Source organism: Neofelis nebulosa, chromosome 12 (assembly GCF_028018385.1).
Source record: "Neofelis nebulosa isolate mNeoNeb1 chromosome 12, mNeoNeb1.pri, whole genome shotgun sequence".
In the NCBI taxonomy this organism is placed as follows: Eukaryota; Metazoa; Chordata; class Mammalia; order Carnivora; family Felidae; genus Neofelis; species Neofelis nebulosa.
The window spans coordinates 14,413,378-14,425,467 of record NC_080793.1 but is presented as its reverse complement, the minus strand read 5'-3'; the positions used below and the strand labels follow the sequence as shown (position 1 = coordinate 14,425,467).

Below are 12,090 nucleotides of genomic sequence, written 5' to 3'. Positions count from 1 at the left end.
ACAGGATTTTCCAGACAATTAAACTCTCTGAGAGAGCACAGATGTCTGAATGAACAAGTACCTGGATCAACACTCAGGTCTCCAAATCCGTGAGGCCAAGGGCCACTTGGCTGACTGACAGGGCAGGTGTCATACTTCACGAGAAATAAAGGCGCAGAGTTGCCAAGGTCTTAAGGAAGGCTTCCAGGCAGGGGGGTTTGTGACAAATAAGCCTAAACAGCTCACCCACATTCTCTCCCTTCTTTCAAGGCCTTGGATATTTTTTCCTTAAAGTTTAGGGAAATGTAACCTAGAATTTAATTTTTACCTCTCTCAGTTCAATTTCTGAAACAAGTATCAGAAAAGATGTGCGCGTTTTCCATTCTCGTTTGAGTTGTGTGTGTGTTGGCTATTCAATAGATTATTTTTTTATATTTACCATGGAAATTTTTGAATCACAAAAATAAAATAGCCTTATGTCCTTTTGTTTACCCTGCTGAAACAGTTAGCGGCATTCTGCCATTCTTGTTTTAGTTAGTCCCCTTTTATATTTTTTGGCTGGAACACTTCAAAAGAAAATCTCATACATCTTTATTTCACCCACATACTTCAGCATACGTCGCTTCAAGGGACTAAAATGTGTTCTTCGGGGGCCTTGTCCTCCAAGGTAGAAACCGAAGTCAGCTTTCCAGAACACTAGCCCATGCTGTGAGACTACCTTAGTTAAAACTAGGTCCTTGGCCTACTAACCTCCTGATAACAAAATTCAAGTTAAACTCACTCTGCATTTGTCTTTGTCAGACAATCATTTAGTTGCAGTGAACCAGAACCTACTAACACTAGCTCAAGAAAGGAGACAGAGCTGCTCTATCAGTCAGTCTTTCAGGAACTACATGGCTCTCTCATTCTCCTCTGTCTCTGTGGGTATTGTATTTGGCCCAGCATTGACTCCAGCCCTAAGCTGACATACCTTTACAAGGCCAGCTTTTACAGACTTGACGATGTACTGGATCTTGGTTCAAATTTTGGAGAGAGTGAGAACTTGTTTCCTGGCTAGTCTGTGGGTTGTTTGGCCTTTGGTTTGATCACCTGTGCCCAGGATTAGACAGTAGTAGAAATATGGGCACCTCAGGGCAATGTTCAGGACAGTTTACAGATAACAGACTCCAGATGGGACAGGCAGTTAACATGTTCATTGCAATCCTGAATTCTCCATTTTAGTTAAGAGTGTTTCACTGAGTTTGAAGTAAATCACTTCAGGGCAATACAATCAATGTCTTAGGATGTAGAACAATTTTTCTTTACAATTTAGGGTGATTTTTAACAGTTTTCTTTTGCTTTCTTTCACTCAGTTTGTCACCAGACTGAGCTAACAGGGTCAGATTGGTGCATTCTTCTTCCCCTGAAATATCTTTGTAATTATCCAGGAATTTAACGAGAGTGGGTTGCACTCTAGTGCAGCCCCTTTCAAGGGGCATTGTATGAATTTAATTCTTGGATCTACATATGTTTGTTTGTTAATAGTGAAAATATGCTGGCATGTAACAGATAACTCCCACAGAGAATTATATAAGCTATTAGAGAAGCTTTAGTATTAGAGGTTTCAGTTTTTAGTTGCTTGGCAGAGAATTATGGGAAAGTTGTTGGTTTTGTTTTTTGTTTTTTGCTTTTTTGGTTTTGTTTTTTAACTTTGAATTGTGGACATTTCAAACACATACAAAAGTAGAATACTAAAATGACTCCTCATATACATATTACCCATCTTCAACAGTTAGCAACCCATGGCCGGTGTTACTCCATCCATAATGCCTGCCTACCCCAACCCTCCCACTTGTTCACACACTGAATTATTTTGAAGTAAATCTGAAAATCTTACTTTATCTGTAAAAACTGTACAGAGCCTTAAAAAAGAAAAAAAAAACAACATAAACAGATACCTCTTTATATCTTAAAATTATAAGAATTCCCTAACATCAAATTTTAAGATTATCTGTTTTTACAAGTGTTTGTTGGAACCAGGATCCAAATAAAGTGCACACGTGGCATTTGGTTGACTTGGTTCTTAAGTCTCTTGTAGTCTATAGATGTCCTCCTCCTTTCCCCCTTTATGTTTTAAAACCAGGGGCACCTGGGTGGCTTAGTTGGTTAAGCGTCCAACTTTGGCTCAGGTCATGATCTCACAGTCCGTGGCTTCAAGCCCTGTGTCGGGCCCTGTGCTTACAACTCAGAGCCTGGAGCCTGCTTCAGATTCTGTGTCTCCCTCTCTCTCTGCCCCTTCCCTGCTCATGCTCTCAATCTCAATCTCTCTCTCTCTCTCTCTCTCTCTCTTTCTCTCAAAGATAAATAAAGATTTAAAAAAATTTAAAAATAAATAAAGAAAACCAGGTCTTTGTCCCTTGGAGTTTCGCATCCTAGATTTTGCTGGTAGCATCTTTTATGGTATTAACATGTTCTTTTTTTTTTTTTTTTTTTTTTTAACGTTTATTTATTTTTGAGACAGAGAGAGAGCGTGAACGGGGGAGGGTCACAGAGAGAGGGAGACACAGAATCTGAAATAGGCTCCAGACTCTGAGCTGACAGCACAGAGCCTGACGTGGGGCTTGAACTCACGGACCGCGAGATCATGACCTGAGCCGAAGTCGGCCACTTAACTGACTGAGCCACCCAGGCGCCCCGATTAACATGTTCTTAAACAGAGGCTTATTTAGATTCATCTTAGTTACTTCTCAGCAAGAACATAGGTACTTGTTTTCGTATCACATCAGGAAACATCCTAATGCCTGGTTCTGTCTTTTGTGACTTTAGGTTGATCAGTAGATTCAGATACTGTCAGCCCAAGTAGAAAGGGTTTTTAAAAAAAATTGGTAAAGGGGGTTGAATAAAACTATCATATGACAAGTAATACAGGCCGTGTATGTGGATGTGCATGTATTTGAATTTCTTTTGGTAACTTTTACCACCCCATTATACCACCATCCATAGGATGACAATGACCTGTTAAAACAGCAACTTAAAGATTTCCAGAATCACCTTAACCATGTGGTTGATGGTTTGATTCGTCCAGAAGACGTGGCAGCTCGTGTGGATGAGCTAAGGAAAAAACTGAAGTCAGGAGCTGGGGAAATGAGGTAATGGAAAATTGGGATGGGACCTCCTGGTGTTAAGATTGCCAAGTTATGAATGTGAGGTTCATATGGACTCACCTTCCTAAGTTACGCTAATGGCTGATTTCTTTTGTAAGGTTTCCCAAGTCATATTTCCATGATTGAGACACAAGATTGCTTCATTCAAGTTGCCTGTCACTGATTTTTGTACATTTTATTTTTTTTTTATTTTTATTTTTTTTTTAATTTTTTTTTTTTTTTAACGTTTATTTATTTTTGAGACAGAGAGAGACAGAGCATGAATGGGGGAGGGTCAGAGAGAGAGGGAGACACAGAATCGGAAGCAGGCTCCAGGCTCTGAGCTGTCAGCACAGAGCCCGACGCGGGGCTCGAACTCACGGACCGTGAGATCATGACCTGAGCCGAAGTCAGACGCTTAACCGACCAAGCCACCCAGGCGCCCCTGATCTTTGTACATTTTAAATCTTTCATACTTTTAGGTATTCTTTAATTGAAATTAAATCATTTTAATTAATTTATTAATTTAATTACTTTGTTTAATTTAATTAAAACAAGTTTTAAGAGTAACTCTTGGAAGTTCATTGCATGTGGTCAGGAAGTAAAGCCACATTATGCATTTTAAATAGAAAATCAATTTCAGAAGAAAGCTAAGGTGCATTTAAATATATGAAGGGGACATTTATTCTTTGAGCAAACATTGTTAGCCTGCTAGGAGCCTGTGTTTTCGGAGTGACGGCAGTCATTGGCTAAAACATTGATTCGCACTTAGGAGATGCTCAGTTGCTCTGTGTGCTGATTCCCGTCACCGTTCCACGCAGCTCCTTTTAGTCCCGCACTGATGTTACCAACACAGTTTGCATCCAGTGTCTGGCATGAGAAAGAAGAGTTCACATACCGTCTTTTTTCCCCCCTTACCAGAATCCATACTCCTTCAGATGTCTTAGGGAAAAGTCTTGCTGATTTGCAGAAACAGTTCAGTGAAATCCTTGCACGCTCCCAGTGGGAAAGACAGGAAGCACAAGTGAGAGAGAGAAAACTCCAGGAAGAAATGGCTCTGCAACAAGAGAAACTGGTGAACGGACAAGAGGAGTTCAGGCATGCCTGCGAGAGAGCCCTGGAAGCGAGAGTAAGAAAGGGGCCTGAGGCAGCTGGAGGGAAGCGTTTGGCCAATACTCCTGTTTTTCAACAAATTACAGTGCTTCCTTCCTCGCGTAAATACAGTATAATTACTGTTATTTCCACTCTTTTTTTTTTTTTTTTTTTAATTTTTTTTTTTCAACGTTTTTTATTTATTTTTGGGACAGAGAGAGACAGAGCATGAACGGGGGAGGGGCAGAGAGAGAGGGAGACACAGAATGGGAAACAGGCTCCAGGCTCCGAGCCATCAGCCCAGAGCCTGACGCGGGGCTCGAACTCACGGACCGCGAGATCGTGACCTGGCTGAAGTCGGACGCTTAACCGACTGCGCCACCCAGGCGCCCCTGTTATTTCCACTCTTAACCAGTCAGACTGCGTGCGACTAAAATTCAGCCCTGAATATGGTTACTGATATCAGTCAGGCTTCTTTGTGGCTGTGTTTTCCTTGTTCTGGAAGCAAGTGAGAAATGTTTCTGAACCTGTGGGTAAACAATACCATATTGCTAGGGTGCAGTATGATGCCAGAATCTGATTTTTCTGGATGTAATTATTTTAATGATGAGGCAAACATTAAAATGGATCCTAGAGAACATTCAAGATAAAACCGCCCCCTGTAACTCATTAGTACAAAATGTCATTATGCTCTTTAGTAAAATGAAATGTAGCTCTCTAAGAAGTTTATATTCTGCTTAAAAAATCATCTTCAAAACTTGATTTTCTCACAGATTAGTTTCGATAAGAGGCAGCACAAAGCGAGAATCCAACAGTTGGAGAATGAAATTCACTATTTGCAAGAAAATCTAAAAAGTATGGAGGAAATCCAAGGCCTTACAGATCTCCAACTTCAGGAAGCTGATGAAGAGAAGGAGAGAATTCTGGCCCAACTCCAGGAGTTAGAGAAAAAGGTGGGGAAGACTAGGGGAGTGTGCCATCTGTGTCCCTGTGCCTGGACCCTGCCCCTGGGGAGCAGGCCCACGGTTGCCTCCGGCAGCATTGCTGGCTCAGGGGAACTGGACCCAGGGGAACCCAGGATGCACTGTGGTGCCCGAGACACGGTGGTGCCATGGTAGATGAAAACGAGAGAGCTGGCATGCGAGGAGTGACTTCAGACTCTTGAGTGCCGTTGGCAGGAGTTTGCCTCCTCAGAAATCCTGTGCACAGTTGGACACATCCACGGGAAATTACTTTTTAACTCCTCATCTTCCTAATCCTGCGGCCTCTCTTTGAGCTTCTCCATCCCCCCTCGGCCATCTCCTCCCGTGGTCACATCGTCGACCTTGTCCAGTTGAGAAATTGTGCCCACCCCTTCTGCAGTCCCGAACCATAGCACCCCGCTCTGTCTCTCTCACTGTGCCCCCACACTGACGATTTCTCAGCCTCCCTCACAGTTCCAGGGCATCAGCCCCACCTTTTCTGTTAGGCTTTCCTGGCCGTATACCTTGTCATCCAATTTAAATTCCATGGTCCACCACTATAGCCGTTTTTGCAAAAGTCCTCAAATCCCTTGTCCTTTTCCGTCTCACTTACCTGACAGAACTGTAGCCAAAAGCTTTCTTTAGGCGGGTGCCCATGCTAAGCATTCCTGCAGAAAAACAGCAGCCACCAGGTGTAGTGGTATCACTGTCATCTCTTGGTCATCAGCCTCAAATGGGCAGCGTTCCCCTTCTCTCTGGGAAGTTCACTGTCCTACGCCTCACCGTTTCATACCTTGTCACTCCCCACACCTCCCTTCTCCCTTCTCCCAGCTTCAATGACGTGCTTCGTACTTCACTGAGAACCCTTCAGTTCCCAAGTCCTGTTCAGTCCACCCCCAAAATACATGTGGAATAGGGGTCCCTTTTTTCTTCTCGGATGCCACCACCCCATCCAGCCATTACTTCTCGTCTGGACAGCTGGTGTGGCCACCTGACAGTTCTCCCACTCCCACTGATGACCCTGCTCCACAGAGCAGCCAACATGCTCTTTAAAAACATAAATTAAGGGGCACCTGGGTGTCTCAGTCAGTTGAGACAGTGTGGAGCCTGCTTGGAAGTCTCTCTCTTTCTGCCCCTAACCCCCTCCCCCAAATAAATAAATAAACTTTAAAACACTAACATGAATTGGCTCTTGTCAGCCCCCCTCATTTCTGCTTTCTTCAGCAACTTCTGTTGTTGTTATAAAAAAAGACCCAAATTCTTAAGCCTATAAGGCCCAGCATGCTTTGCCTCTCCTTAGCTCCCTCTTATTCTTATTATCACCATGCTCCTCCTTTCAGTTCCTCAAAAATACTAAGTTCTCCTGATCTTCCTGAATGCCATTCCCTCTCCTGGACCACATTCTTCCACCCTCCTCTCTGACTGCTCCCTCCCTACCAATCTAGGTCTCTCCCGCAGTCCCTCAAATAGTACTTCGTTCTGTCCCTTGATAGCACTGACCACCATTTTGGGTTATATGTTTTTCTGAGTATTTGTTTAATATCCATCTCTCATAAGCTCTTTGAGGCAAGTCTGTTTTATTTATCGCTGTATGCCCAGTACCTGACCCAGTGATCCCAAGGGACTGGTCTATCACTTGGTGATGGCGCCAGGAAATGTTTTTCCAATGAATGAGTGAATCTATGATCACTGAGGTCCTTTTATAGCGTTTTTTTTTAATGTTTATTTATTTTTTAATTTTAATGTTTTTATTTATTTTTGAAGGAGAGAGAGAGAGACAGAGCATGAGCGGGGGAGGAGCAGAGAGAGGGGGAGACACAGAATTCGAAGCAGGCTCCAGGCTCCCAGCTGTCAGCACAGAGCCCAATGCGGAGCTCGAACTCAAACTATGAGATCATGACCTGACCCGAAGTCAGATGCTCAACCAACTGAGCCACCCAGGAGCCCCTTTAATGTTTACTTTTGAGAGAGAGAGAGAGAGAAAGAGAGAGAGAGAGAGACACCGAGACCGTGAGTAGGTGAAGGGCAGAGAGAGAGAGGGAGACACAGAATCTGAAGCAGGCTCCAGGCTCTGAGCTGTCTGCACAGTGTCCAACGCAAGGCTCAAACCCATGAACTGTGAGATCATGACCTGACCCAAAATTGGGCACTCAGCAGACTGAGCCATCCAGGCGACCCTATGATCACTGAGGTTCTTGACTGAGAAGACTGATTTCCTTCTAAGTTTACCATACAGTTTTGAGTTGGTTTTATTTATTCATTCACTCAGTGAATATGGAACACCTAATTTGTACCGTGTATTATTTTTTTTAAGTTTGTTTACTTTTGAGAGATCATAAGCCAGGGAGAGGCAGAGAGAGGGAGAGAGAGAACCCCAAGCCACCAGTGCGGAACCCAATGCCAGGCTCGATCCTATGAACTGTGAGATCAGACCTGAGCCAAAATCAAGAGTCAGACGCTCAACTGACTGAGCCACCCAGGCACCCCTGTACCATGTATTATTATTCTAGGCACAGACCATGCAGCAGTGAATGGAGTCCCTGTCCTCATGGAGCTTATGTCTTAATTCATCGTTACCAAATGACTCCTCTGTTTGTTTAATGTTTCTTTCACTTTAGAAGAAACTTGAAGATGCCAAATCTCAGGAGCAGCTTCTCGGCTTAGACAGAGAATTAAAGAAACTAAAGAAAGCCGTGGCCGCCTCTGATAAGCTGGCCACAGCTGAGCTCACCATTGCCAAAGACCAGCTCAGATCCCTTCATGGAACTGTTATGAAAATTAACCAAGAGCGAGCAGAGGTGAGTCTACACGTGCAGAACAAGTTTCCACGGTGCTGCTGCTGTCCCCAAACCATAGCTGCTTGTATCACTGCTCTTACAGGCTTTGGCTGATTTATAAACCACCGTAAAGTTGTCTGTTCCCCTTCAGACTGAAGATTGTATTTCTCCAGTCACAGTCCTGCCATGGGTCCCTCTACTGAGCCCTGACGAGAGCCATCAAATGAAACACACCATCCCCACCTCAAGGTGTAGAGCTCCGCTTAGGGAGGTAGCTGTCCATATACACCTGAACTAAGGTTTTAAAGGCTTGCCACAGAATCTTTCTGAACCCCAGACTTTTCATCTTGTGCAGTCAAATAATATGTGACCTACAGGACTGTTTTGCCTCCTGACTGAGATGGTATCTGTTAACAGTTTTAAAGGGTACAAATGCTCATGAGATTAGGACAGTAGATCGTAGAGAAAATGTAATGATGAGAGTCCCAGAGAGACCTCAGTCGTGGAAGGCTGTAGAGCAGTGAAGAAAAAGCTAGCCCTTGCTCTTTCAGATGCAGCCCCCTGCTCACGTGGCCCCCATAGAGGGGCGGAGCAGGCTGCCACGTGATGGGAATAGCACAGGATGAGGTGGGACCAGGCGCCACGCACGCATAGGGTGGCCAGGCAGGCAGTCGGACGAAAACAGAGGAGTCCGTCTGAGGGGCAGAAAGAAATGAAGACGACAACACGTGATGGCAGTGCTGCCTTTCTCATACCTCTGTCCCAGCAGGAGTTGCAGGAGACGGAGAAGTTCAGCAGACAGGCAGCGCAGGCGGCCAAGGATCTGACCCGAGCAGAAGCTGAGATTGAACTCCTGCAGAACCTTCTCAGAGATAAAGAGGAGCAGGTCAGTGCTGGTACCCTGACACCTTCCCCTTATTGGTCCTATGTCAGCTCCCGAGAGACAGAATTATTGGAAATATAGTCAGTAGTTCATCAGCACTTTGTCCTCTACCACGTGTCAGGCAGAGTGCAATTTAAATACAAGGAGTAATGTGTTTTCCTCATTAGTAAAGTGTAGGTAAAAGTTCTGGATTTACTAAATCAAATTGCAGGGTGCATGTAGGAAAGAATATTCGTTGGCAATTTTGTGTATGTGATTTTTTAAATAGTTTCGACTTGAGATGGAGAAAGTAGATGTGGGCCCTGGAGTAGCAAACTCACACGTGCTGGAGATGGAGAAACTAAATGAGACGATGGAGAGGCAAAGGACAGAGATCGCAAGGCTGCGGAATTTACTAGACCTCACCGGGGCTGGTAAAGTATTGGTTTTTTTTCGTTGTTTTGGGTTTTTTTTGTTAAAAACATTTATTTTTGAAAGAGTGTGAGCAGGGGAGGGGAAGGGTGAGGGGGACAGAAGATCCCAAGCAGGCTCTGCACTAACAGCAGAGATCCCGATGTGGGGCTCGAGCTCACGAACTGAACTGTGAGATCGTGACCTGAGCCAAAGTCGGACACTTAGCCGACTGAGCCACCCAAGGGCCCCTAGGCTTTGACTTTGGTAGTGGTTTTATAGTTCTAATGTCAGATCATCTTTAAAAAAAATCATCTTGTTTGTTTTTCACCTTAGCAATTTATTTAGCTCTGATAGATCAATTCCATGCTCGATTTCCAGAGCTGTGATAATTAGCTTAATGAATAAAAGCAAAGAATTTAAACATTTTACATAAGTGAGGTATTAAGAAACTTGATTACAATGAGACAAGAAAATTTTGAATTTTCAAAAGAAATAATGTTTACAAATCTGTTTGTTTTCTTTCTCTGCCTCCCTTTATAAATGAACAACAGAAGGGTACGTCTATCCTCTTTAAGTGTTAGCAAAAACTTATTACCATGGGAGAGGCTGAAAAGTCAACTTTGAGGAGCCAAAGTCATTAGCTGTCATGGAATCACTTGTGTAGGTTGAGAGGAGGGAAGTACGTGATTTCATGCCCAACTTCACAGAATGGCTTTCCTTGGCAGGTAACAAAGGAAGCTTTGAAAATGTTTTGGAAGAAATTGCTGAACTTCGACGTGAAGTTTCTCATCAGAATGATTACATCAGCAGCATGGCAGATCCTTTCAGAAGACGAGGCTACTGGTACTTTATGCCACCACCATCATCATCAAAAGTAGGAAGTCTGCGATGCTGGGAATGTGTACTGAATTTTCTTGAAGGAAGTGTGACCATGTTCTCTTCCCCTAGTTTGTGAGCAGATGTCAAGAATAATATGTCTAGACCAAGCCATGCATTGAGGTTCTTAAGTGTGTTTGATATGTGAGATGAAAATAGGACCTTCTCAAGGAATATTGCCATTGCCCATTGATGCTCCAGTGGTATGTTGTGGGTCCCTGATAGCAGATCCTGCAAGGGGATAAGGTGACTTGAGCCCAGAGAGCCTGTTGGAAATGGGTATAGAACGATGCAGAGGCTGATAGAGAACTGGGCACCTGGATTTTATTTGATTTTAACCAGCATTTCATTCTGTATTTGCTGAAATCTAGGTCAGGTACTAGGTGGGGCGGGCACCATGAGGAATGGTCAAGCCCTTGCTCTCAAAGGCTCATGCACTGGTGGGGAGACAGGGATACCAGGGGAGTTACAAACAGGGGCATGCATGTGACAACAGATTTGACCTGTGTGCTCTATTACAGAGAAGTGTTAGGGATTCCTCTCATTGGGGAAGTTCAGGAAGGAAGGCTTCACACAAAGTCATGAAGTCAGCACTTAGCTGTCAAGGGATGGGCTTTTAGGAGGGCAGAGACGTGTGGAAGGGGAGAGTTGGTTTAGCTATGGTGAGTGGTCTTGTGGGGCTGGAGGATTGGCTGGCAATGGTGAAAGGTGAGTCTGGAAAAGTAGTTTGGGCTCATGTTTTTTGCATAGGGGCTCAAAATGTCTCGCACTGACTTGTGGAGGCCTCAGGGATTTAGGACATGTATAATATAATCAGAGCTGTAGTTTAAGGACAATAATTGGGCTGAGTGTGGAGGCCTGATTTGCGGTGGGTAAACTCGGGGAGGAGGGAGCAGGGTGCTTTTGAACTCATTCCATGAGGGACAGAAGCCAGGGCTAGAGCAGTAGAGCTGGAGGAGAAGAGGTGTCACTGAGAGGGTGTTCAGGAAACAAAATGGTCAGGGGGTCAATGGGTCTTGAACGTGGGACGTGAGGAGAGAACGGTAAGCAGCCTGCATCCAGAGCAGAGGGACTGGGTGACATCCTGCTACGATCAGCTGACAGGCAACCGTCAAGGAGAAATAAGTGGCTATGACAAGTTAGGATCCAGCGCTGTGTAGAGTCAACCAGAGTCTACATCTAAACCTGCTTGACAACCAGGGCTGGAGGTGGAAGCTGTGTAGATATTCCACATTGTAACATTGTAAGGCCAAGCTGGGCAAGGGTTCGAAAGGTAGACCTATTTATGATTGGGAAGGAGGGAGAGTTAGGAGAGTAGAGCTTTTCAACCATGCCAGGCTCCCAGGATAGTAAGAGATTGATCTCCCAGATGGCCTTGAAAATTCACTTGTTTCCTTTGCCTTCATCCGTGGGCCATCAAGGACAAGGCAAAAGAGGAGAAACCACCAGGAAAGAGGAGTACTGGAGAAGAGAGGCTGATACTCAGGCAGTTTACCCGACTGTGTAATCATGTCTCACTTCTCTCTGTGAAAAATGAGAATTGTGATCTGTGGAAAGAAACCAGTTCATTCTCAACTTTGCCACATCTCAATTTTGTTCTAGACTTTGGCATTTCTCCAACTCAGCCTTTTCATTTCTAATAGTGGGCTTTGCTGTCATTTATTTCAGGTTTCCAGCTATAGTTCCCAGGCCACCAAAGACTCTGGTGTAGGCCTAAAGTACACAGCCTCAACTCCTGTTAGAAAACCATGTCGCGGATGGCAGGATGGAAAGGAGGAGAGTGGGCCTCCACCTGTCTCAGGATACTGGGTTTATTCTCCCATCAGGAGTGGGTTACATAAATCGTTTTCAAATAGAGGTAAGTTAAATCACAGAAGAGAAGTTGCATTTCTTTTATTGGTTTCCTGAAATCCATAAGACTGAGTCCAGGCTCCTTAGCTTGGTCTGCAAGGCCCTCTGCTGTGATCTTGGCCAGTGACCTCCTGTCTCACCTCCCATCACTGTTC

General features: G+C 44.4%; 1 protein-coding gene across 10 annotated transcripts in view; it reads left to right on the top strand.

The window, feature by feature from the left end:
• The window catches only part of CNTRL (centriolin), an 84,496-nt gene that overhangs the window by 45,803 nt on the left and 26,603 nt on the right, over nt 1-12,090 (top strand). For all 10 annotated transcript variants that reach the window (XM_058694317.1, XM_058694322.1, XM_058694319.1 and 7 more), the window contains 8 exons: nt 2,962-3,107; nt 4,023-4,230; nt 4,967-5,146; nt 7,774-7,953; nt 8,702-8,818; nt 9,084-9,228; nt 9,934-10,082; nt 11,753-11,942. In XM_058694317.1, the coding sequence (XP_058550300.1) occupies nt 2,962-3,107; nt 4,023-4,230; nt 4,967-5,146; nt 7,774-7,953; nt 8,702-8,818; nt 9,084-9,228; nt 9,934-10,082; nt 11,753-11,942 (1,315 nt within the window). The remainder of the gene's footprint in view (nt 1-2,961; nt 3,108-4,022; nt 4,231-4,966; nt 5,147-7,773; nt 7,954-8,701; nt 8,819-9,083; nt 9,229-9,933; nt 10,083-11,752; nt 11,943-12,090) is intronic.